The sequence below is a fragment of the Macrosteles quadrilineatus genome, unplaced genomic scaffold, assembly GCF_028750875.1.
Source record: "Macrosteles quadrilineatus isolate MER2022 unplaced genomic scaffold, UCM_ALF_1.0 Scaffold_5__1_contigs__length_97177068, whole genome shotgun sequence".
Taxonomy (NCBI): Eukaryota; Metazoa; Arthropoda; class Insecta; order Hemiptera; family Cicadellidae; genus Macrosteles; species Macrosteles quadrilineatus.
In genome coordinates this window covers 89,575,199-89,603,127 of record NW_026542598.1, presented here as the reverse complement: position 1 = coordinate 89,603,127, position 27,929 = coordinate 89,575,199, and the positions used below count along the sequence as shown (strand labels likewise).

General features: G+C 36.0%; 2 protein-coding genes across 2 annotated transcripts in view; both read left to right on the top strand.

The window, feature by feature from the left end:
* The first annotated feature begins 5,541 nt into the window (after nt 1-5,541).
* Nucleotides 5,542-13,649, top strand: LOC128994482 (eukaryotic translation initiation factor 3 subunit D-like). The gene is made up of 9 exons (XM_054419065.1): nt 5,542-5,781; nt 7,925-7,970; nt 8,497-8,668; nt 9,220-9,420; nt 10,239-10,650; nt 11,667-11,879; nt 12,376-12,518; nt 12,776-12,968; nt 13,475-13,649. Exons 1-9 carry the CDS (start codon nt 5,620-5,622, stop codon nt 13,556-13,558), a joined length of 1,626 nt encoding a protein of 541 aa, XP_054275040.1. The 5' UTR covers nt 5,542-5,619; the 3' UTR covers nt 13,559-13,649.
* A 3,033-nt stretch (nt 13,650-16,682) lies between these two features.
* The window catches only part of LOC128993979 (transcription initiation factor TFIID subunit 1-like), a 40,365-nt gene continuing 29,118 nt past the window's right edge, over nt 16,683-27,929 (top strand). Inside the window, exons 1-10 of the mRNA XM_054418131.1 lie at nt 16,683-16,722; nt 17,258-17,889; nt 18,844-19,065; nt 19,956-20,036; nt 20,843-20,944; nt 21,239-21,355; nt 23,111-23,286; nt 25,664-26,059; nt 26,689-26,929; nt 27,694-27,828. Coding sequence (XP_054274106.1) covers nt 17,287-17,889; nt 18,844-19,065; nt 19,956-20,036; nt 20,843-20,944; nt 21,239-21,355; nt 23,111-23,286; nt 25,664-26,059; nt 26,689-26,929; nt 27,694-27,828 — 2,073 coding nt within the window. The 5' untranslated portion in view covers nt 16,683-16,722; nt 17,258-17,286. The remainder of the gene's footprint in view (nt 16,723-17,257; nt 17,890-18,843; nt 19,066-19,955; nt 20,037-20,842; nt 20,945-21,238; nt 21,356-23,110; nt 23,287-25,663; nt 26,060-26,688; nt 26,930-27,693; nt 27,829-27,929) is intronic.

Here is a 27,929-nt window from a genome sequence, read left to right as displayed (position 1 = left end):
AGAAATTTAGACAGAACTATTTTTTTCCTTCTTGGGTCAAGAGAAATAAAGATTTTAAACAGTATTACGCAATGTACATAAAACCTGTAATTAACTTATATCGATTACTTATTTAATTGTGTTAAAGGTATAACATCAGTTTGTATGTTTTGGTTTAAAATCGACTTTGGTGTTTATAGTCACGCCATACAAGGTTGGCCTTCAGTTTCAGCACGTCATCTTGTTTTGTATGCTGTAACAGCTCATTAATATGGATATAAACGGATTCATTTTTAACCTTCTTTCCTGTATAATTATTGTACAACAATCAATTTCCTAATGAAGGTTAATTGTTTTTAAATTATTGAGAAATTCTTTAAGTAACACTTTAAACGGTTCTTAGACAACATTTTATTTTTAAAATCTCATAGGAAAAATGCTGTTGATATCATTTTTAATAACACTATATAAAAATTTTGTATGAAAATATTTTAGCTCAAAATGTATATATATTAAAATAAATTCACAGTTTCGTTTAGTAAACAGGTTTTAGTTAACATAAAAAATTGTTTCTTCATAATGTTTTGCCAAATTTAATGTTCAAGCATAGTTTACAAATCAACACATAGTTTTGTTAATGAACTTTCAATTCAGTATGTCATTATGCCAATGAATTATATACTTTACATAAATATTACTCAAATCTTTTTGGTCCAATAATTGGTTTTTACTTCGCGTGTTGTGGTTTTACCACAAGCTAAACACGTTATAAACCCAACTTTAAACAATATTTTTACTAAATGCTCTATTTTTGCACATCAACTACTGATTTTCCTCTAGTAGTATACCATAAGAAAAAACATAAAATTGCAAGATATGTCTAAAAATCCCTTAATTGACATCAGCACACATAAATAACTGAAAACGAAACTCGCCAAAAGAAACTTCAAGGTTTACAATAGAATGATAATTCCATTTCTAAATCAGGGCTTTAATCTATGCAACTTCATACTATAATCATAAATTTTTTATCGAAAACTCAACTATATCTACATACGATGTCGACGTTCCTAACTAAATTAGCCACTTCATTTTCATGGATTTCAAGTTGTTTGGCATTTCAAGTGTTTTACGTAACACTCCTCCTCACACATTATAAACCTACAGATTTCCATTCTTCTCTGCAACACTAATCCAACAATGGTGTATTTACAACACGAATGCTGCTATTGTCTGTATGACTCATACCCATCATGGGGAATCAGGTTCATCACTAAACTGCTGGCAAGGTGTTCTAGTTTTCTACGAAATAAGTACAATGTAGTGATTGACATTGTTTCAGATTATATTCATGTATTGGTATTACGGAGTTAGTTATTTTAAGCAAAAGATTCCTTATGTATGATAATTAGATGGTTTGCTAGCTATTATAGTTTTTTGTAACCACCCGCGCTATTTTTTGTATCTTAAAAAGTAGCTATTTATTGTATTTTTTTTATACACGTTATTGTGTGCCATATAATTTCTGTGTTTACAATAACAAAATGTCAGAAGCAGTGGATTTTTACTTTCATTAAAAGAGGGTTGTAATGATTGCTTTTTACCGGTTTATTCAAAGACCTTACTAATAATGTAGATTTTCTTTCTTGGGACGTGAACAATTCTTACGGAACTACACCCCAAAAGACACGGACGTGTCCCGTGTGGACGTGTGGGACGTGGACGTGTTTCTATCTACGTAAGGGGCTAAAGATTTTTTTTTTCAAATCGAAAAAGGTTTACAAAAAAAGAATGCTTGGTACGGGTTTTCAAACTTTGTGGATTACTAACCGCAGTTGTAAAAGTAAAGAGTAACATAATGGCTTCAAAATAAACTCAAATTACTAAAAATACAAAAATACGAAATTTACACACTTTAAAATGTTTAACGTATTAAGAGCTTACGTTGCTAACTTTTCTCCAAACTTTAACTTCACTCTCACCCTTCTTAAGTATTTAAAACACTACACAACACTGACACTAACACCACATCACGCTCCGAACTACGAAACACGAAACACTATCGATTATTTCCCGCGGAATACCGCCGACACCCGCCACGCCGGGAGGTTATCAGGTGTAACGACAAACGCAGCTGTTCGACTGATAGCGATACCTAGCTGACCGACGCACGCACGCGCACACCCACGCATCAGCTGTTCCATTGTTGCCGAGTGATAAACTGATATCACTAAGTGGGTGAGTGTATTCACAACGGTGTGAATGCGCCGGACTACTTCGAGTGACTGAAAATCGCTAGGGAAATTAAATTACTGCGCTCGTGCGACGCGAAAGTTGTTTAGGTTTGTTCTTTGTACGCGTGAAAATCTCAGTTTGTTAATGTAGAAGGACTAGAAGGATAGTGTAATTTAAGTTAAAAATGTATGTTAGGCCTACTACTTTGACTATGGGTATTACCATTGACTATATATACCTACAGGTATACAGGGCAAATAAAAAGTCAAGACCCCCCCCTCTAATATTTTTCCAAGTAAATATGCAGAGATATCCTTTTGGTGATCGTGCAATCTTAGCAGGAAGTTTCATTTAATGGTTTTGAAATGTTTGAGTGTCCCCCCAAATGGGGGGATTTGGGGGGCAACTCAAATATTTTAAATGTAAACCCCCTTCAAGTGACACCTCATTTTGAAGTGATTACAAAAACCTATAGAATGGTGAAAACCAGAGTTCGCTATCTCTTCTCTATCCAAAATGGTAGCCAATATTACCATTATGAACCAATTTTACCATTCATTTTCCACAACATTTGACGGGCTACCATTTTAGATAGAGAACAAATAACAAATAAGAGATAGCGACCTCTAGTTTTCCCCTTAAGTTTTTGTAAACACTTCAAAATGAGGTGTCACTTGAAGGGGGTTTACATTTAAAATATTTGAGTGGGCCCCCAAATCCCCCCTTTTGGGAGGATACTCAAAAATTTCAAAATCATAAAATGAAACTTCCTGCTATGATTGCATGACCACCAAAAGGATATCTCTGTATATTTACTTGGAAAAATATTAGAGGGGGGTCTTGACTTTTTATTCACCCTGTATATAGGTATATATAGTCAATGGTATTGCTACGAAATAAACCTCTCACTCCTCTGTTTTTAAAAACTGAAGTGGCAATAATATTGTTGAGCCTCTGGAATGAATAGTGAGCTGAATTCTTTTACGAGTTCTGTCATTTACACCGACTTTTTGACTGAGTCAAAGGGCAAAAACAGCCCTATTTCGCATCTTTTATGCCACAAAAACAGCAGTTGATACAGTCATAGATAAATCATACTCCCTTAGTAGATTTCTCATCCTCATGGAACAGCTGAAGCCAATTTTATTGTTAGTTCTGTCCGGTGCACTGTAGAGGTCGTGTTATTGTTTAAAATTAGTTTTCTTGCTAGTTCAGCCATTTAAAACCTCGTTTAACCAAATAAAACTATATAATCAGAAACAATAACTCGAATCCTAGTTATATAACCAGACAGCAAAGCACAAATCATTAAATTAACCCTAAAATAATAGAAACAACATTTTGTTGACACTAACAGAACACCCAGTGTCATCGGACATGAACTAGACACGAAAAACGAGCTTCAAATTTTACAATGGGATGAGATGTCTACTCGTTGGTTAGTATACAATTGTTTTTTTGTTGTTGTTGTTTTTAGCTGTAGGAACAATGTTCATATTTATTGGTTGAAAGAATATTTTTATCAACTGACATCAAACAAAACAACCTAACAGGCTTTCATGTTTTGTAATAGGATGAGTATTGTCCCGTAATATTCAAAGTGAAAACAAATTCATATCAGCCATAAAAAATCCAAAATCCTACTATACTTAAGAAAAAAATAAGACTCCTTTTACCGTCAACTGACAAAAATCCACTTTATGGGAAACTCTAACAAAAATGAGAAATCTGACGACTCCCGATCCATATTAGCAAATTGCAGTAATATCTTGTAATATTATTTAAGTTCACTAGTAAGTCTCAAGTATCAGTTAGATACTTGATGTTTTCCCGACAGTAGCAGAACAGTATCTTTTAGAGAGTTGGAACGCGAATTAAATGTTATTGCAGTCATAAAACGTTTCACGCCAATGATTGCGATGAAGGAAACAACCATAGTCTAACTGTAGATCTAACTGTACGTAGTTTAATACAAAATCCATCTGTCGTTAGTGATTACTACATTGTTTTTACAGACTGCTGAAGTCGATAAACATTTTTTATGAGTCTCACAGTAAAAATCTCGAGATGCTTTTAGTTTACAATGAGGCCCCATTTCAGTTTGGTTTGGCATTATAAACAATTGGTGCAAACGATTAAAAGAACGAATACTGTGTGTGTTTTACACCGGTAAACTTTGTTGGGAGCTAAACATTTCATTGAATTGAGTTAATATCACTCGAACCCTGGATGCAACTTTAACATTGGAATGGATAAATGTTGCCGGACCGATCCTGAGAAAGGATGAAGTGGGTTTGGGTTTAGTAGCTTATTTTTTGATGGGTCGAAACTGGACCCAGCTGTTCCTGATTGTTGCGCTTTAAATAACGATCATGGCTAATAAAAAGTGAAGTCAGTAACAAAGCTACACAGATCATCTCACTCACTCACATCCTTCGCCCATATTTGAGTTAAAATACGCACATAGGTGGCGTCCCAAACTCAATTGATAATTGATTGTCTAATTGACAAGAGTGTATTTATCGTCAAATTTACTATAAAGGAGGTTACATTTGTTCATTTAGCATTAATGGCATTCACCAACAATGCCTTATTATTATTAATACCCGACTGAATATGGAATAAGTAAAGGCATACCCATTGGTTTTTCAATTTCAAAATTACTGTGATGTAGTTTTTGGATAACTGATTTTTGGGGTTTTAAAGTATTTCTCGTATTTTTCTTAATTTGTCTGGAGACTAGGATGGATTAAACACTATACCTCTTAGTTTGTATGATAAAAGATAATGCGGTTAAAACATTAAGCTGCTATATGCTTAAAGTTGAATCATTGGCCATACACCTCTCCACGGAGAGGTGTGGTGTATAACAATAGATAAAACATCAGGAGTATGTTTAATGTTTAAATCTATAGATAAATGATTGATTATCCACCATCAACTTTAACTTGAGAAATCGCAATAGCATGAAACGTTCACTATCAGTTTTCAAAGTTAATAATGCATGGCTTTTGCATTTTACTTTTGCTTAGCCAGTTGGCCAATACAGCGTGAATTTCTGCATGTTTCTAATTAAGCTATGAGTTTACCTGAGGGTTATACTTATTTTATTTAGTTTTTTTTTATCATATTACTATTTGGTTTAATTACTACATTCGCAATATTAATATTTGTAGAAATCAGCAAAGGCAGTGACTGTACTGATAAGGTTTTTGTAAGACTGTTATTACATGTACGATCTTTTATATTACTTTTCCCAGTGACTGTCTATAAATGGCATCATTGGTTCCTGGGATTCTTCTTCTCCACTGTCGCGCTGTCTTCTTTTCTTATCGCCATTGCCGACACCGTCTGGTGATAGGTTATGTTTTCTCCTTCAATCTGTTAATTTTATTTCAAGGAATAATGACTTTACCCGAAGGTATCGTTGGCGAAGCTGAAGAAGTTGCTCATTTTAATCCCCCCATTATCCAAGATAATGTCACAGGATGGGGCCCTTGTGATATGCCAGAGCAGTTCAAGGATATGCCTTACCAGCCCTTTTCTAAGGGGGATAGGCTAGGAAAGGTAGGACAGTGCAGAATAAGACTAAGAACTTTGAAGGTGTAGCCTAGCCTATTTAATTTAAATATTAATCAGACCTGTTTGGAAATTCCAAAGTTTATTCTAGGGATAAGGCCTAGCCTATATATTCTTGTACCGTACGTAACTTATTCTAAATTTTGGGTTAGACTTTCGTAGGCCTACCTGTTGTCAAAAACCACCGAATGAAAATATTGATCGATATACAGTATGAAAATATCGACCGATAGACCTATACCAAATGAAACGATTGATATTTTCAGTTCGGTTGTTTTTGACAATAAGTTAGATACGGAAGTATCTACCCAAGAGAATAGCATGAATAACTTAACTTAGTAGAACAGACCCAATGTGAATAGGCCTAATAAACATAAACAAATGATGTAACTGGCTCGAAAGCAAACATTTAACATTGCTTTCAATGAACTGTCTACACCATATGCTAATGTTATTAGCCTTGTAGGCTAAGTTATGGGATTCGGGTCAGTTACGCCATTCATTTAATTGTTTATGATCCATACTGGTTTCTGTTCTAGGCCTAGTTTTCATGAGGAATAAGTTAGTTACCAGATAGCCTATGTTGTGAGTTTCAATGTCTCGTTTAGGCTCAGATTGACAAATTGTATTTCACATTTTGTAGTGCTTTTCTGTTTATAACTTGTGTCTGGTATGGTAAGTTAGTGTCATCTTTATCTCTGCCCCCTTAGCCTAGGTTAGATAGGCGTTAACTTAATTGTAAATATAGACCAATTGTTATTGTTGGTAAATAAATAAGCCTACCATTGATTAGGCCTAGGCCTATCTTAAAAACGTAGGCTATAAGTTTAAGAGGGGGCAGATTTAAGCTAAGTTAATGCCAATAACTGTTACAGTAAAAATTTTGGCGACGTACGGTAGTTTGAGCTGTTGATGCTTGGGTTGCAGTAAACTTAGTTGTTCGGTAGTGCAGTGGGCCTGTCAGCACCTTTAAATAATGTAGTATTAAAAATGCATTGACAAACAACAAAACTACAACCAAAAAACAAGTTTTATCAACAAAAGAATATTTTATAACCTACAATTTTTAAACACAGTAGCCTATTAACCCTCCGAGTGTCCATAGTTTAGGCCTTAATGTCCACCTATTTTTGGCGCATTTGCAAGGTTTTATTAAAACGGATCTGAGAAGCTTAAAACAATGTTAATTCTAATTTTCTATATACCATTTTGTTTGGAAAATCATGGGCTTCAATATTATATATAAAACATAAGGAACATTTTTTCCAAAAAAAAAATTTTAGGTAAAAAAAAATATAATTTTGAAAATTTTCAAAAAAAAAATAAGTTTGCGCTCAATGAAATTGTATAAATTATAGGCCTATAAATATTTCAAAATAGCCACTTTGTTCTAAATTTTATGAGGATTACAAATATATAATAATATAAGGAAGTAGATTTGCAAATAAATAAGTTATGGGCAAAAAACTGATTTCAGTACCTATATAGCGTTTAGCTAAGAATGCATAGCCTAACCATAGCTAGGAATCTGGCTGATAATTTACATCAATATCACTACCTACTTCTTCAGGATCATCAACCAGCACTTCAAAACCACTTAAATCTTCTTATAATGCACCACGTATATCACTACTTTTGATTTTTAACACTAAAAAAATGATAAACGTAATAAAACACATCAGTCATCGGTCCGGGGGAACCTAGCTGTTTACAAATACACGCACGTCAGCTGTCTGCTACAATATTTTCGGAACTAAAATGAATAGCGCTTAGAGACAGACCTCTGGAGAAAGCTTAGAATATTACGGAAAGAACGATACCTAACTCGATCCAGTTCAATCCGATTCAGTCAGTCATAGAGCCTTCGCCGTAAACGATGTTTGTGCGTCTTAAACTAGACGCGTGACCCTACACAAAGTGTGTTGTGCGTCGATTTTTTGACGCGTGACCCTCGGAGGGTTAATAAACAGTGAAACAGACTTACCAACAGGAGAGGTGGTGAAGTTCGAGCCGCTAACACTACTCTGCAACAGCGCTAACAGTAGCCCCAATCTCTCTATTGACTTTTTACATCATTGCTTGTCCAGTGCCTGGCATCTCTCAATTGTCTCGTAACGTCCTCTTTTTACAGATATCCGATTGGACTGGTGCTGCTTTTCAAGATAAAAAGTATACCAGTAAGTAATTTTAAACACAGTATCATAATATTAACTTTGTTTTTTTAACTAGGACTAACTTAACTTATTCACAGTTCCGCAAAGAACCTGTGATTTATTTTGGATTATGCTAATTTATAAAATATCAAATTTGTTCCGGGCCGATTTAAATATCGCACCGGCACCGGTATTGAACTTAATTTTACTATAACTTATTAGGGGACAATATAAAAAATAACAAAAAACATTATAAAGTTGAGTTTCTTTATTTTAACTCAGCCTATTTTTATTTTTGTTACGTATTACTAAAAATGGAAGAAACTATAAATTTTTCTAAGTTAACCATATGTGGTTCAATTATGTGAATACGTTTTAGTCATTGTTTGTATGGTTAATTCTTTTATAAAATATTTAATTTTGAAAAAGTCAGTGGCGGATCTCGAGGGGGTGGCGAGGGGTAGGATAAATGAAAAACATGCAATTCATAGTATATTCTTAATTGGTTTTCAAATTATATAGGCCCAAGTTATATTATTGTGTTTTGCAGACAAGTATATGTCCCAACATGGATCGTCCAACCAGTACTCTTACTACCATGAGGAAGACGAGAGCACTTTCCACCTGGTGGACACAACAAGGATCCAGAAACCTCCGTACCAACGTGGCCGATTCCGCCAGAACCAGCGGAACATGCGCGGGCGCGGTGGCCAGAGGGGCAAGTGAGTGATTCAAAGAAAAACTTCTAATCTTAGGAGTGGTTGACTTAAAATTGTGAAAAGTTGATTTCATGAGTTTTATAGAAATTTTACTAGTGTTGGTAATAAACTTACCGGTGTTTGGACCTTATAGTTGGGTTAGGCCTAGGGCCCTACTTATTAATCCTTAAGCTTACCAGCACATTCTGTCAAACTGATACTATAGGCTTCCAGTTTAGTAATAATTCTGGGATATGTATATTAATGAGGGTGTTTGAATACCGGTAATACTCTACAAAGGACAACACTAAGGGTGGACAAGAAACTAATAATCAATTGAGGTTGGTTGTTGTGGCCTAATCATTTTGGTTTTTTTACTGGATTTTTTCATTAAGTTGACTGTAAGTTATATGTTCAATTCGTTTGAAATGTAAATTTAATGGAAATAAGTAATTTAATCTTGAATATTTAAAATAATAGGCCTACTTAAATCATTAAAAAAAACTCAAATAGGCCTATCTTTGATTTCATCAGACATGTTTTGCTGCTCACCTAACCTAACCTATAATTTGCAGCTACAATGATCGGAAAGGCCAGCCCGGTATTCGCAACAAGTGGAACAAGCAGATGGGAATGCGCAATCAGAAGAACACGGCTCCGATCAAGAACCGAGATGCTTCGGTGACAGTGCGGCCGGACTGGGTGACCATCGAGGAGATGGACTTCCCACGACTGGCCAAGCTGTCTCTACCCAATGTTAAGGAGGGAGAGGACATGTGAGTGGTTTTCAGCATTCAATTTTAGTTTTTCCGTTCAGGTTCCATATTCTATAACAATTCTTTTTGATTTTGATTTTCAAGGAAAAAGTATGAGTACTCCAAGATAAAAAATGTGTTTGCCTGCCTAGTGTTTACTGTCCCAAACGTCAGTGTGAGAGGGATGAATACAATCACCGCCAAATCTTTAAACTGGTTAAAAATATCGTTTGACGCTTCATTAAGCTGTTTACTGTCGCTAGAGGCCACCTGTTATATGGTTAATTCTTTTTTTCAATTATATGCTGAGACTGAACAAAATTATTTACATTTCCTATTCGCACCATTGATTTTTGGAAAGATATAATAGTTATGTTTTTATATTTTTCATTTTTACCTTATAAGATCTATACAACCAATAAAATGATTCAATGACTTTTTTATACTGCAAACTTTTTTGGTGAATCGGTATTTTTTTTTATAACAGCATCATCATAATTTAATAATTATAGTAAGATATTTTAAAGAGTAAAAAGCTTTCAAGTATATTGAAAAATATGGTGATTTAAAAATTCCCCAGACCTTCAATGTTTGGTTCAGATCACCTAGTGATCACTAGTACCTAGTATTTTTCACTATGGCACTTAGTAGTCTACAAAGCACTGAAGGACTAAAGACTAAAGAGGTTTGAATAAATAGAGTTTCAGTTTTTTGCTGTAAAATAAGTTACTGGTACCTAAATTTTGTGGCTTGAAAAAAATTGTATAGGTACCTTTGTCATTAATATTTACTAAATTAACAATGACAAACCTATTAACATGGCACTGATACTTCTTCAGAGAATGTTGTGGATCGTTGGAGTACTACGACAAGGCTTACGACCGAGTGAACGTAAAGAGTGAGAAGCCTCTGCAGCGCATTGACCGCATCTTCCACACTGTGACCACTACTGACGACCCGGTCATCCGTAAACTATCCAAGACAGTCGGCAACGTCTACGCGACCGATGCTATTCTTGCAACGCTCATGTGCTGCACTCGCTCCAACTACTCTTGGGACATCGTCATCGAGAAGATCGGAGACAAGTTGTTCTTCGACAAGCGAGACAACACCGAGTTTGACTTGCTGACTGTCAACGAGACTTCAGTGGAGCCTCCGCAGGATGATTCCAACAGTCTCAACTCCCCTCGTAACTTGGCGCTGGAGGCGACGTTCATCAACCATAACTTCTCCCAGCAGGTTTTGAAAACTGTGAGTATCATTAGGTTTGGTATTGGTTTTGCAATAAATTGTGTTTGTAGAGAGTTTTTATTAGGATATTTTGATTTTCTGAATGATTAGATTTTTGTTCAATTACTAGAAAAACCACACTTTTAAAGATGAAAAAATAAAGTTTTTTAACATGCACATGAGCCCAGGTTTAAAGGGTTTTTTGTTTTGATAGCAGGCTTGAACAGGAAAGAGTAGGAAGGAACACAAAAAACTCTATACTTTCTTCTCTATAGAAAAAACTTGTGTTTTGTTTACAATGTGTTTCTTGTTATTTTAGTCATTTGAAACCTTGTTTAACCAAATAATACGATTTAATGATATACAATAACTCATCCCCTTGTTATATAACGTAACTACAACAGTAAAGCACAAATCAAGAAATTAATCCTAAAAAAAAATAGAAACATAATTTCGTTGACACTAGCGCCCAGTGTCACCGTATATGAACTAGACACGAAAAATGAGCTTCAAAATTTACAACGGGTTGAGAAGTCTACTTATGTTGGTTAGTCTATGATTAAATATATATATATTGTTAGTAAAATAGGTTTTACACTTGGAAAATTTTGTAAACTTGGTAAACTGAAAACATTGTTTTATGAGTGGTCATTGATTCGGAAGGTTAGCCTTCTTCATCATCTCTAAACTAGCCTAATGTGTTGTTTTATCAACCAATTATTTTGTAAATTAAATTCTGAAGTCATCTAGAATTTATAAAATAGTGCTAGTTACGTTTTTACAGAGATTTGGCTCATGATACAAGTTTAAATTAATTTCAGAGGATTTTAAATCACAAGGCAAAATTATACGCAATTTTCATAACCTGCAATATTTTTCTATTTTACTTTGTGAAATGAAGTAAGATAATACATTTAATGTATAATGACCATTACAAAAACCTTCAGTGTATTTTTAGGAAATAAGTTAAACTTAATTTTGTCTTTTGGCGTTTAAGTAAGTTGCTTCTAAATTTTCTACTGTCACCTGTTTTGCAGGGAGAGCCACGCTACAAGTTTGACGAGCCCAACCCGTTCATCTCAGAGGAGGAGGAGGGAGAAGTAGCCTCAGTGGCATACCGCTACCGCAAGTGGGACTTGGACAATGGTATTACTCTGGTGTCTCGCTGTGAACACGACGCAGTTCTGCCAACACCCAACGGCGAACTGCAGTTCCTCACCATCAAGGCTCTTAATGAGTGGGACTCTAAGGTAGATTGACTAATTGATTTGTATGCTGTCATTATTGTGAGTTTCTGATATTATGAGAGGCTAAGAATAGCCTTTCCAAAATAAAAAATAGCTTGCTCAGGATCTGGTTTGGGCAGACTTTGTCATAAAGATTTTTAACTGGTTTGCAGTGTTTACTAATAAGTACCCTATAGTTTTATGTGGCTTTTAGTTGCGTACTATAAAGCCCATTTCTGAAACGTGCAACCATTAATTAATAATTTATAAACCTCAAGTAACAAGGAGAACAAGAACCTATAACTAATTTATTTAATAAATTGTGTGATTGAAGCTTTACATTCTAAAACGTTCTGAAGAAGAGGTGAAATTTCAAAATTGAAAGTGTCATGCTATCCACTGCCTGGAACTCTTTCCGACTCACTCTAAGAGTAATAGTTGTGTATCCATTCTTTCTTCCTTTATGTATTCATAAGCTAGTTGCTTTCCAATACATTTTTGCTAATATAGCTTTTTTCAGCTTTCAGGAAGTGTGGAATGGCGTCAGAAGTTAGACACACAGCGAGGAGCTGTGTTGGCCAACGAGTTGCGTAACAACGCTTGCAAACTGGCCAAGTGGACTGTACAAGCTTTGCTGGCCGGGTCTGATCAAATCAAATTCGGGTAAGTCTTTATTTTATTGTCGTTCATCGTGAATACTACATATTGATTTCAATGAGAACCGTGTCAATAAAATAGGACAGTCATTGCCATTATTGTTTTGAAACAGGACATTTCTTCGTGTGTATTTTAAGTTGGATATAAATAATTGAGGTAAAGCACATAAAATCGACACCGAAGTTGATTAAAACAGAAAATGGTTTACAGGCATTCCATAAACGATACATCCTGTACAAACCAATATTATTGTCCTTTTGCAGGTATGTAAGCAGATCTCATGTCCGTGACTCTTCCAAGCATGTTATCCTTGGAACCCAGCAATACAAGCCTAATGAATTCGCGACTCAGATCAACCTGAATATGGACAATGCTTGGGGAATCCTCAGATGTATCATTGACATCTGCATGAAACAGAAGGACGGCAAATATTTGATCATGAAGGATCCGAATAAGGTATTGGCTTCTTGGTTTTTGGCATGATATTTTACACCTTTTACCTATTTTAATACTTTTAAAGTATTTTTTTTTTTATAATTTGATATTTCAGCAAGGGTTGGTTTTGTCCAGTAACTTCCATTTTCAAAGCCATCTAGGTAGGGTTAAAATTTCAAGTTAATTGTGATTTGAACTTTTTGTGTTCATAACTGCCTGGAACTCTTTCCTTTGGTAAGTTCTTTCTTCCTTAATGTATTCATTTAGAAAAAGGGAAGTTTGTTATTTGACGGCAACAATGCTTCGTCAGAAATATTAGTTGTTCGTTTACTGAACAAGTGTCAGAATAAGTAACACATTATGTAAGTATTTGTGTTACAAACTGCCTGTTACTCTTGCTTACTTTCCAAAGGAATAGCACAGCTTAAAGTTTTACCTTAAATAAACAACCAAGATTGCTGTACATTTTAAAGTGTTGTAATTAGGGGCTATAATTTTTAAGTTGGTTAATGTTTTATTTGTTTTAGCCAATGATCCGTCTGTATGACATTCCTGATAATACGTTTGAGTCGGAGAATGAAGACGCCGATGAAGAGGATGGCGGACTTTGAATGGTTTACATTGGTCAACTTAATTACTATCCGCTTTCCTGCATTTGTTAATCTGGTGTTTCATTAAAAATAAATAAGGAATACAGTAAGATTTGTGTTGATTACTTAGGTACCTAACCCCACAAAGTTCCTTCTTGATTGTGTGATTTATGTAATTTCTTAACCATACTCCCATTGTACGAAAACTGTTTACTTTCATGTTTGACTAGTGTTTAATCGAAAAAAAGATCCAAATAGTTGCTGTTTGAGTTAACTGATTTGATTTCCAGTTGTAGTTTAACCACTTTTCACCACACCCCGGGTTAACAAAAACCACCATGAATGATTCAAATCAATTGTTAAATGAGCTAGGCAACAAGAACTGTCTGCCAGAGACGGTCCATGAGTAGTTGGTTCGGAATGTAATGGAGCTGATGATTACATGGATCTCATACTGTGATACTGTGTAGATGAAGTTCAGATAACAACTATCTATTATTTTAATGAATTTATTTTGTATATTTTAAGAAAAGTTACAGCAATCAAAATAAATAAGAAGCTACTGTTTTAGGTCTCTATGGTGGGTATAGCCTTAAAATCTCTACCATCGAATAACTATTGCTAGTTTTCTTTCTTGTGATTAACACATTTTTACTGTAAAGTGTCTATGTCGTTGGGAAATAAAATGAAAACCCAAAATTAGGTTATAGAAACAACCTTGCCTTTATTTAATTTAAACCAGGTTTTACTATTGAGTTGTTATAAATATGGTACAGTAGGCTATTAGAATAAGTTGGTTTTTGGTTGTTAGTGAGTTTGTCTTCCTGAAGTTTTTTTTTCGATCAAAATTATATGTCTATAAATGCTAACTAGTTGATTGACTCAATTTTATAATTATGCAAGCATAGTCAAACAACTTGTATAGAAATAATGTGATGGTTTTCAAAGTCATCACAACTCTGGGATACTTCAAGACAACTTATCTTTTATGTACTTCACCAATACCTTTCTTCAGGATGTTGATTCAGTGATCCCAGAACCTACATTCACATATTGTTGAATCTAACCATAGCCTCAGCCTTCTATAATACATCTTACCAAAGCCAACAAGCCACTGCTTGAGCCAAGGCAACACTAAAGCCCATCAGATCCACAATCACAATAACAGCAGCGCCAGATTTATCACCAAGCAAGGCCCCAACCAAATCGCTGGTACAGCAACCCGTAGGAATTTGTACAAAAACAATGTTTTTAAAAACAAAGTTGATTTTTTCCCTAAATATATAAATAACTCTGCACGATCACGGTTGACGATTATGATGTCCCTGTGATCGCGGGGGATATTTGTTAACGCAGGACCGTTTTTGACCCTGTCAGCGCCCTAGGCACAACTAATAGTAGCCCCCTATTGCAATATATACATGGTGTCCACCAAGCGGGAAATTAAGGAATTATGCTTGAGATTTCTTAACCGGGAATTAAGCGTGATTTTTTTATTTCTACCTGGATATTTCACTTTACCGCGATCGCGCATGACAACAGTGGCGTTTCTCTCACCGCGGGAGATATGTCAACACGGGCGCGAGGGAAAATCAGAATTTTGCCGTGATCGCAGAAGGCGATAATGTCCACACGACAGCAGAAAACTGTCAGAATTTTGCCGCGATCGCGGAAGACGATGATAATGTCCACACGACCGCGGGAAAAGATAAGAATTTTGCCTCATTCACGGAAGGCAATGATGATCTCCACATGACCACGGGAGATAGTTACCATTTCACCGCAATCGTGGGAGACGATTACTATGTCCACACGACCGTGGAAGACATGATGTCTTCACGGCTGCGAGAGATTATCATAATTTTACCACGATCGCATAAGTCGATTATAATGTCCACAAGACCGCGGGAAAAGAGTTTTGCCTCATTTGCGGCAGACGACGATAATCCCCTCACGACCAATCACGGGAAATGTTCATATTACCGCGATCATAGAAGACAATAATTAATGATGTTTACACGAACACGACCGCGGGAAACAATCAGATTTTTGCCGCGATCGCGAATGACGATTACGATGTCAATACGGCCACGGGAGACGATAATTATGTATGCATGGCCGCGAGGGATTACCAGAAAGAAGAAAAAATACAATTGCCTCGTGCCCTAGGCACGTCCCTACCATGCCTATTCGGTAAATCGTCCCTGTGTTAACGATCCCTGATGGTAAGTTCCATCGGGGGCTGGTTGAGTTATTTTGCCTAGGGCCACCAGTATCCCTACCAGTATCCGACTCTAAAAACAGTCTCTCCAACGGTAATTAACAATAGGAAATCTTGAGGTAGGTACCAATGGCCAGCATATCTTGTTCTTAATTAGACAATGATAAACTAAGATGAAGCTTGCTGCCAAGTTTTCCGAGTCTTGTAAGGTTGCTGGTTGGTCACTGGCCAGCCGCATTTTGGTTCTATGGAGTATGTTTTATCGATGGTTCTATTCAGAGCCGTGTTTCCCTAACGGCGACCGCTGGGCTGGGAGTCTCAGCCTGGGGCCTCACGGTGTCTTTTTTTTGCTTCAAAATGTATTTTGTGGATAAAATATGTTTGGGAGTTTTTTTCCGAGCTTCTCTATATGTCACGTAGTTTCAAAATACTTCATAACTAACTGTGGCCTGAACGCGTGGTTTAATGCATTATAGATAAAAGTGTTATCGGGTCCAAACTATCTTTTATTTAACCAATTATGTTATTACGTAATTGAAATTATATGTCATAACCATTCTTCCTCTTCGAAGCAATCCTTGAACTAATTTGACCCTAATCCTGGCTTAGTGCTCTAAATTAATTCATACTTGGCTTAAAATACCTACTTTGTATGGTCGCAATTTCAAAGAAAGATATTAAAAGTATTAAAGTATTAAGATTAAGTATATTTGTCGCGCTTAGTTCCACAGCCACATTTAACATCTTTACTGTATTCGCTAGATGACTTTAAGGTATATAGGGCTACATGACAGTTTGTAAAACCTGCTAAAAAGAAACAATAATGTTGTTGACGTCTGTTGTTTTAATTTTCTGGTCTGCCTGCGGTCTGCACTGTATTTTGTTTTGTTTGTTTATGTGTTTGCGTTTGCGATTACGACGTGACGACTCCTATCAGCTCTCATCCAGTTAGTTGTTTGTTACGGTAATCTTATGAACAACACAATATTTTTGATATTATTAAACTGTTAAAATTACTCAACTTGCATTAATTTTTTATAGGTTTTTAAAGTCTATCGATGGTTTGACTCGACTCATGAATGTAACTTAGTACTAACTTAGGCTAGGCCTACTTTGGAGTCGGCCCAACTTAGACGTCCGTAAGATGGAGCATTTTTTCGGTTCATGTTGATCTCCGTGGTTTTTATTTATTTTCATGGTGGAAATAAATAGAAGTGCTCTGTCAAAGTGACCAGAGAGTAGATTTTTCGTTTTCTTTAATTTATTAAACAAATCATAGTAGTGTAAGGCATACTCAGAAGGGCTGTGTTTTGATTTTGGTTTCAATGTTTTTGTAGAGTAGGCCCACTGTTAAATTTGTGTGGTACTTCTACTAGGCCTTCCACATCTTAGGTTAAAACTTGAGAATGGGTTCGATGCTTGTTTTTATAGCCAAAGGACTATTTTAACGAACTCTAACTTAACTGTGTCTCATTTTATAACCAATTAAAGTTTTACAGGTCCAGTAACTTAGGTTACATTTTTCAAGATGGGTGACAGTGATGAAGATGAAGGCTCAGGAAGTAATTTTCAATTGACGGGCATACTCTTTGGTAATATTGATGAGACTGGGCAGCTAGAAGATGACATTCTTGACAGTGTATCGAAAAGACATTTAGCATCTTTAGCCAGGTTGGGGTTAAGCTCAATAATAAATGAACTCATCGACGATGCAGAACTTGGTGACAAATCAAGCCAAAGCAGCGAAAATACTGATTTCATCAAAAGTTCCGAGGATCAAAGTGCTAGCAGTGATCAGTTTTCTCAAGACTATGATGTTAAGTCGCCTTCAGCAATCGACTACTCAGACATAAACGAATTAGCAGAAGATTACATTATCAGTGATAGTGGTCTAAATCAAGTGAAAAAAGAAGAAGACAACACTGACTATGATGCTGACGATGAAGGTCCTATGAAAGACTTACAGCTTATGCCTCCTCCCCCAATGCCAGATGCAAATAAAGAGGGTTCTGAAGATTTATCAGAGGATGGGCAGTCTAAAAAGCTGGAAACTCCTTTGGCAGCAATGCTTCCATCCAAATATGCAAATGTTGATGTCCGAGAACTATTCCCTGACTTCCGTCATGATAAGGTATGATCACCGTAGTCTAGGTAAGTTAATATTATTATTAACGTCTAGGCTATCATTAAGTTTACTTTGACAAACATTGAGGGACATTAGGCCTAACTTAAACTTTAGCCTACTAAGCTTTTAAATACCTATTGCACAACTGGAACCAGACATCCTTGATCTTTGAGCGTTAACTTAACTTATTAGGTAACAAAGGTTGGTTAAAGAAACTAACCACATACATAGCTGGTCTTTGTTAATAGAGAGCCATATGCCTACAAGGTACTTTTTTCATTTCACTCTTTAAGGCCTGCCCAAACTGCTTCAGTACGCGGTCTGCGGTATGGGTATTATACTGCCTCGGCAGATGCACCGCTAGCTGTAGGCCTATGGTAGGGTGCCCACACTGGCACAGTTTGCTGTACGCAACACTTCAACAATTGATCAGTAGGCATGCTGCTGACAACTGTTCCACACCGAGAATATGCATACCGCTGAAATACCGCGCAGCAAAAATAGGGCATGCAGCATTTTTGCGGTACGGTAAGTTACAAGGGTAAATTGTACCACAACGGTTGCGTTATACCTCGCCAGTGTGGGGGCTCCCATTAACTTAACGTTGTTCTAAAATAGGCCTACCTGGCGGTTTAAAACCTGTACCGCATACCGCGCAGTTTGGGCGGGCCTTTATCTTTTCATTCGTCTTATCAATAACTTACCATTAAGTTAGGCATAAGGTATTGGTCTTTGACTTTATACATGTTTAACCAACCGAATCTTTACTAATACAGTAGGCCTATTTATATTTATATAAGCCATTTTTTTAGGCTTCTATCAATTTGTAAATAAACATATAGCCTACCGTTTAATTATCTTGCCCATGGGGATAAGTTAATAATGTAGAAATAAAACAACTTTAAAGCCTAAGCCTATTGCATATTTTAGAAACTATTTAACTCACTCAAATTAATTTAGGTATTGAGGTTTTCTCGGCTTTTCGGCCCAGGCAAGCCGAGCAGTATGCCTCAAATTTGGAGAAGTGTCAGGAAGAGGAGGAAAAAGAGAAAACAACACAACAACCAACAACAGCAGTCAGACTCTGGTTCGGACCAGGAAGTCACTCGACAGAAGAAAGTGGGATGGGTCTTACAATACGGTTCACCCCCACCTCCGGAGAAATGTAAATCTGACGATGAGGTGAGTATTATTATTGACTAATGGATACTGAAGTAGACGTCCCATCTATATAGACCAGCTGTAGCCAATTTGTTAAAAAGAGCGTAGTTGTGTGAGCCAGTCACAGAATGCGCTAGCGACTAAAACTCTATTTTCTACTTTATTTTTTGTTGTTTGCCTAGTTGATTGGTCATAACAGTTGCTATAGCTCACAATAAGTAATTTCATTAGTTTGAGTTGGTAAAAAAGATTGTGTATTCAACAGAAATCTGTAGGCTAATTTAGATCAGCACAATCTGTCGGTGGCTCATATCAACTAAGACAATTTTGGTAAAAAAGCTGGCTACAAATTTAGAATGGGGATGGAATGTCTAGGTATTATCTTTGACTATCCAATAGTCAATGGTATTATGTAGGTACTGATAAGTTAACTTACCCAATTTTGTTAAAACTAACAGTTAAAACTAAACATCTGGTGTTTTTTTGCACCTGATTTTTTTTATCTAGGCTACATATAGGTTCAAAACGATACGGTATTTAGAAATTACAAAAATAAACATGTCGGATCAAATAGTAGGCAGATTGGACCATTAAAACCTCTCGTTAGTAATAATACCACTAGGTGTTTTCAGTACTATTGTAAGCAATAAAAAGATGTCTTTACTACTATTTAACCATCGAGTCACTTGTTTAATTTGATATTTTGTTAGTGTTGTAGTTAAAACCCATTTTTTTAAAGATTAATTTTGTGTTATTTTGTATGTGACCCGAACAATTATTATTGGGAAGATCAAATTTTTAATGAAGTCTAAAGTAGCCTAACTTACTTACTGTAGAAAAATATTAATGTAGGCCCTAGTGACTATCAATATTTAAAGATTACTTAGTTTTAATTTATGTTCGTTTTTCAGGAGAAGTTGTTACGCCCTCAAGAAAGTAAAGTGTTGAACAAGAGTGTGGATAACGGAGACACCTCAGATATGGGTCCTAAGGTATGTGAATACCCGTAATGCCGCTGCCCTGACAAAGCTGTAGTCTAAGTTTATTTTTTATTTTATTCTTTCTTGGTGTTCTAAAATACATTTTAAGTAAGTTTACTAAGAATCAACTTAACACATATAACAGTAAGACATCTTTGTCTCCGATCAACTAACTGGTCATGGAAAGGTTTTAAAACTAAAAATAATTTTTTTTGTCGGGGAAAATTTGATTGCAAATACAAACTGGTACTGATGGTACTGCAGGAAAATGACGAGACAGATTGCAGAGAACCTGTTGAGGGTTCAGTTTTTTTCTCTTGTTCCCAACAGAATCGGCTATCTCCTTCTGCAAATCCATTTTCGTAAATTTTCCTCTTAGTAGAGTAATCAGTTATGAGTCTCATCAACAATCCTAATAGTATTAATAATAACAATAATATAATAATAATAATAATAATGTTGAAGAGCTAAAGCAAAGCTTCACTTCTGTTCTTGTTATAGTTTCAAAGTATTTCTTTGGTGAGCCATCTTATTTCTTTGTTAGATTGGTCAGCGGTATTATGATCAATGTTGTCCGTATCAGTGAATTTCTAGAGCGATTCTATTATGAGCTAAGTTTGTCTTGTTTGTCATGTTATGTGGTTGTCATGGTCCACAAAGTATACACTTCACAAAATAACTTACTACTATTAACTTATTAACTTATACTTCAAGGCTAACCCAAGCATATAAAACAAACTTTCCCTTGACTAATTATACAAAAATTTAAGTTTGAAATCCTGTGGAAAAGCATGGCTTAGATTGTATTGTCTCTTCAGGTCGCAGACTGGAGGTTTGGTCCTGCCCAAGTGTGGTATGACATGCTGGACGTCCCGGAAACTGGGGAAGGCTTCAACTACGGTTTCAAAATAAAAGAGAAGGTAAGATTATGCAGTCTAAAAAAACCCAGGTTATATGTTAAACTGCAATAAGCTCCTGGAGCCCCATCTCTTTTTTCATCACATTAAACTTTACACCCGTTTTAAAGTATTTTTAGATGAAATTTATTATTTGTATTTGTTGGTATGGTACTGGATAAACGCATAGTTTTACCATTTTTGTACTATGCTATTTTAATACATTCGTTAAATGTTAAGTATTTTTGCTATAGAAGTATATCTTTTTATTTTATTCAACCGTTCATGTAAATTGCTAACCTCTTTCTATTTACGTAGACTGAAGAAGAAGAACAAGAGTCCCAGGAAGGATTTCCGGAGGATGCGTTCCTGATGGTGTCCCAGTTGCATTGGGAAGACGATGTTGTGTGGAACGGAGACGACATCAAACACAAGGTTAGACTCACAGCGAGACATTATACTGGTTGTATGTTGAGAAAAGTTAGTTTACCCTTAACGTGAGGTGATCTTTATCCCACAAAGTATGATGGTTGTTGCTGTATTTTTCGTTCTTGCGGCGGGCCTCATGTCTGGCGGCTGACCATTCGGTCACTCGGCAGTGACCCTTTTTTGCCAACTAATTTAGAGAAGACAATGTCAAGCTTTTTAATTACTTCTTTCGTATGTCTCAAAAACCTCATTTGAATGAGGTGTACCTCGAACCTCAGCTTGAATTAGGCGAACCCACTTGAGAATTTCATTATAGACAAAATATAATTTAATTTATATACACTAGAACCTCTTAATATCCGGACTCAGAATTTTCGGTCCTCGGTTTATACGGTCACTTCCCGAAATGTATACCAAAAATATTTCCCACAACTGTACATGTAGTCTCCATGATTTGAGCGATCTCACGGTTTCTCTATTTCCTTTTCATATACATTTTTTAGCAGGCTTACTACTCAGTTTAGCTAATAGATTCTAAAAAAAGACGTAAACACTACTTTAAACCTATCATAAGTTGTTATTAGTGATAAAAACTATTGTTCTAATAATAGATAGGTTTATTTGGCCAAAATTTTATCCGGCCAGAGGCTCGGTCCCACATAGGCTGGATATGAGGGGTTTTACTGTGTTGAAAAAAGGAACTAGGCCTATTTGCAATAATACGAGGGTCGTCTCAAAAGTAAGTTACACATTTGTTTGAAATCACAGCGTCGAGCGCTAGAAAGCTGGGAGTCGCGGGGAATTTTCGTCTGGATGTAGTGGCAACACTGTAAACGTCGCGGCCGCCTACGGCACTCGCCCCTCCAGTATCGCTTTGGCAATCATGGAGACACCACTTGTTCCCACCGCCGATTGTGAAATCCGTGCAGTAATTAGATTTTTGACTGCAAAGAATAAAAATGTAAGTGAAATTCATCCAGAATTGTGCAGTGTTTATGGTGAAAATGTGATTTCTAGGCCAATGGTTTCCCGCTGGCGTCAATCGTTTATTGATGGACGAAAATCGTTACACGATGAACAACGAAACGGCCGCCCGTCCACTTCCCGCGCTTTGACTGTTGTTGAAGATGTCTGCAAGGTCATTGACACCGACCGGCGCTTGACATTGGATGAAATCATTACACAGCTTCCTCTAAATGTTGAAATTAGTCGTGCGTCGCTTCACAGAATCATTTCGGACTATCTCAGTTTGTCAAAAGTCTGTGCAAGATGGGTGCCACGCATTCTTTCAGAAAGGCATAAGGAGCAAAGGGTTGATGCTGAACACAAACACAAGACCTTCTGGAATCCTTCCGATGGGATGTTTTCGGCCATCCACCTTACTCTCCTGACTTGGCGCCGAGTGAATTTCATCTCTTCCCGGAGTTTAAGCGGCATTTAGGCGGGAAGCGCTTTGAAAACAAAGACGAACTGAAACGGGAGGTGGAACAATGGCTAACCGAAATGGCGGCAGAGTGGTATGGTGCTGGACTAAAAAAACTGTTGCCACGTTATCAAAAATGCCTTTAAAAAGATAGAAGAAAAATAGTCTATGTATGTATCTTTTAAAATATACCTTTTTCAAATCAAATTTGGCTTTTTTTATTTATTTTGGAAATAGGTGTAACTTACTTTTGAGACGACCCTCGTATATCAGTAAAAAAATTAGCCTTTTCCATTAAAATATTTGATTGGCTGAACTGACTCGTTTTGTTGTGACAGGTGATGCAGAAGCTAAACAGTAAGACCAACGCAGCAGGTTGGTTGCCTAGCAGTGGCAACCGTACAGCACAGGCATTCAGCCAACCAGGCAAGGGAGTTCCACAGTTGCCAGGCAATGTCAGGCTAGCCACCTCCAGTATCAGCACTCCGGGCAGCAAGCAGAACAAGTCTCTCATGTGAGTTGGTAAACCTTCCCTGCTTATTAGTGCTTAGTAAAACCACACGAAATTTCTCGGTGTTATCCTTGATAACAAACTAACATGGAAAGAGCACATCAACCACCTAAGCAAAAAAATCAGTACTGGAATATATGTCGTCAGAAGAATAAACTACATAGGCGGACTCTCTGTGGCCAAAACAGCTTACTTCGCACTGGTAGGGTCGCATCTTAGATATGGCTTGACAGTGTGGGGAGGAACTTCAACAAAAAATATGAATTGAATTCTTGTCCTTCAAAAGAAAGCCATAAGAGCCCTCGCCAACCTTGTCCCACCACAGACTTGCAGATTAGCATTCGCAAACCTAGGAATCCTCACAGTGGTGTCTCTCTACATACTTGAAACCATAAAGTATGTGAATGAAATAAACCCCCCAAGAAACCAAGACCTGCACCACTACAACACCCGTCATGGCTCCAAATTTGCACTACCAGTTCACTGAACAACTCTTTGGGAGAAAAAACCTTCCTACACAGGCTGCAAGCTGAGGAACCATCTACCTGACTACCTGAGAGACCTGACTGGCAACAAGCTACACCAGGAGTTGAAGAAGTGGCTAATCGCAAGACCCTTCTACTCAATAAAGGAATTTTATGAAAATTATGGAAATTAACATGCACAATTCACTATTGTATTGACACTATTGTAATTCTTAACGAATTAACAATAAAGAATATTGTATTGTATTGTATTGTAGTATCATATTGGTTTGCGAAATGTCTTATTTCGGTAGTTTCCATTGGGTTTTCAATATTTGGGCGCCATTAAGTTTGTTTTAAAATTTCCACAGTATCATTGATTTTTTTAAAATAAGATTAACGGTTCTAAAGTTATTCTTGTGCAAACAGAAGCCATTTTGAATTTTTACAAAGGATAATTATGTTATTTTCTTCTTAAGTACCTACACTAGTATTTTAGATCAATGAACAATTTTAATGTTATAGGCCTAAGTATTACACAGTTATTGGGAAAATAAGCAGAAAAACATAATATGGCAGATCTAAGAGTGAACATTGACATAGCCTAAATATTTAAATTTATCATGAACCCATAGAAATTGTGGCGTTGAATGTTGAGAAGACCAGAATACTGTTTAGTTATTAGTTATGTAGGCTTAGGTTAAACTAAAAACCAAATGTTTATCATGATGTAAACTATAAGATAAAGGGAAATAATTGTTCAGATTAGGAGAAATGATAAGAGTAAAAGTAGATTTTGCAATTTGATTGTTTTCCTGGTGTAGTGAGATAAAATCTACAAAATCTACAATTTTATCTCTATTACGTAAACTTTAAGATTTTATATCCAAATAAATGAGTAAACGAAATTGTCATCTATTGACATTCAAATTATATTTCTGACTCATGAACCAGAAACCTCCATAACTGGGAGAGAAAATGAAAATTGACAGTAACTTTTGAACTAAATTGAAAATTGACTTAACTAGGCCTATGTGAACTTTGAACCCAGACTCATACAAAACAAGCTACAACTTGTCTACATGGGTAGAAAGTATATTTAGTGTGTAAAAGTCATGTTCTAGTGAGAACTGTGCATAGGCAATTTGATTTTAATGTTTAAACACTGTAATATACCTTAAAAAAAGAAAATACTTGTTCTTTGATGTTTATTGTTGGTGATGGTGGGTTGAAGTTATTTAAATTTGGAACATTTACTATAATAGTTGGTAACCATAACCAAACATGAAAAAGTTTGTGTTAAAATTGTGATAAAAAATAAACACTTAAGTATCAAAACTGATATGTTTGATTTTTTTTTTTAATGTAATATACAAATTAGGGTGTAAATTTATAAAAGAGAAGTTTGGAAAACTGTGATTTGGTTAAACCTGTTATTACAATTTCATATTGACTTTCCTTGAAGACTTAAGATTTTTGTAGTTTGATTTTTGATTGCGCTATAACAAGTAAAGCTATAGAAGGATGACTATATGTCTCTTCTATGAAGATTTTAATATTCTTTATATATATTTGGGTAAGACTATAGGTAGGCCTACTAACCAAATTTGAAAAACATTAAAATACTCGACTAAATTATCCCAACAGTCATGGTAAAATCCAGAATTTTCAATCAAGATTAAAGGGGTTCAAAACTTTGTTTACAAATTATTAAACTCCTATTTAAAAAATACTGATTTAAAAGAATAGTGGTGTTTCAGAACCAGAAAAAGAACAAGAAAAGCAGTTATATACCCTTCAAAATTCCCTCAATAAAGTAAAAATAGTTAGTCTAAAAATTTTACATTTTTAAAGTTTTGATGGGTAAATTTAAGAAATTATGTTAACAGTTATAAGTTCCCCTTCATATTTTTCAGGATGGGAGGAAAGAACCAATCCCGACCAGGAGACGACAACGGTGACGACACGTGGTATTCAATTTTCCCTGTGGAAAACGAGGAGCTCGTCTACGGAACTTGGGAGGACGAGATTATTTGGGACGCAGAAAACATGAGCAACATCCCCAAGCCGAAAATACTCACTTTGGATCCCAACGATGAGAATATTATTTTGGGAATTCCGAACGACATCGACCCGGCCAAGCAGAGGATTGAGTCTACGACTCCTGTGAAGGTTAAGATCCCTCACCCTCATGTGAAGAAGTCGAAGATATTGCTGGGAAAGGCTGGAGTAATCAATGTATTGGAGGAAGATACGCCTCCGCCCCCACCTAAATCCCCAGACAGGGATCCCTTCAATGTGTCAAACGATAGGTGAGTAATGGTTTATGGTAGAAAGTTAGACATTAGTTGTCGTTTAAATCGTGACGGATTCATAGAAAGCCTCCACTGATTGGTGCTCCGAGTTGACCTAATTAATTTAAAGGTTAGATTAAATTACGTAAATTTTACAAGAAGAAAATAAGACTATTCCAAGACTATTATGCTTTGGACACAATGAAACATCTTTTATAAAAAAGAGCTTCTACAGTGTATTCTGAACTAAAAATTAGTAAACTGCTGAAGCACTGTGCAATAAAATTGCATTTTTACAAACTGCTGTCTAATGGGTGTTCCGATTAAGCAAGGTCAGTATTTATTGGTTCGTATTTATGTGTGTTTACTGTATATATTATTTTATCGGTTACCTAACCTTACTATCCTAAATATTGTTTGCCAAAAGATTTGTTTCTCTGAAAAGAAATACAAAATGTAAACCTTTGCGTTCAAAATAGTTTTTCTTAAGTTCTATTGCTTACCTACACTTCCATGTTGGGAATAATAATTTAAACCAACTTAAGTGTATAAAACACTTGAGGAAATTTAAATTTCATAACTTAGATTTTGTTTTGGATTTTTTTCAACTGTTGATTTGATTAAGTTAACTAATAATTATGTGATAGCTACTACCAGCCACGTTCCTCCGAGACAGTTCTCCGTCTGAAGGTCGGCGGGGGCAACCTGATACAACACTCCACCCCCGTAGTGGAGCTGAGGGCCCCGTTTGTACAGACACACATGGGCCCCATGCGGTTGCGTAACTTCCACAGGCCCCCCATGAAGAGATACAGCCATGGGCCCCTCGCTCATCCCGGGCCCCACACTGTCATTCCTCTCACAAAACACATAAAAAAGAAGGCCAAGGTAATGCAGAGAAAGTGTTAATAACAGTCCTTTACGTTATATACTCATTGTAGTTGTTTGTTATAAGTTTTTTGTGTGAATTAATTATGTAGTTTTTCATTTATTTGAACATGATTATGCCAATAGATAAAGTTGAAAAAATATTAGATAAGATCAGCTGCAAGATTAGAGCATGAGTTGAGTTTAAAGTTTTCAATATATCTTTACAATCAACTAAAATATTATCTATGTTTAAACTAGCCTAACCACAAGAAAATAGATTTAGCCACATTTTATCCACGACACACTAAAGATTTTGCTAGAATTGTCTATAATTCAAGTTATAATAAAAATCAACAGTTATTTTTTAAAGAGACTAAAAGTCTTTCCTTTTAGCATGGATAAAACCCCTTAGCAGGTTATCCTTATGGAACAGCTGAAGCCAATTTTATTGTTGGTTCTGTCCGTTGCACTGTAGAGATTGTGTTTTGTTTACAATTTGTTTCTTGTTATTTTAGTCATTTAAAACCTCGTTTAACTAAATAAAACGGTTGACAAATCAAAACAATAACTGGTCTAATAGTTATATAACCAAACAGTGAAGCACAAGTCATGAAAATAACCCTAAAATAATAGAAACAAAATTTTGTCTACACTAGTGATCAGTATCGACGTACATGAACTAGACACAAAAACAAACCTAAAACAAGTACAATGGGATGAGAAGTCTGTTTGGGTTTCTTAGTCTGTGCTTTTAGTTATCATGTAATGTGTTTGCTCCACAGCAAAGAGAGCAGGAACGCATGGCCTCTGGAGGAGGAGACGTGTTCTTCATGAGAACACCAGAGGATCTCACTGGCAAAGACGGAGACTGCATCTTGGTGGAGTTTAGCGAGGAACACCCTCCACTCATCAATCAGGTTAGCTTTCAGTTTCTGTTTACCTATCCTTCCATTCATTGTCATTCAAAGAATTTTTTATATACCTTTTTTAAATAAACTTTATACAAATTTAGTTGTGT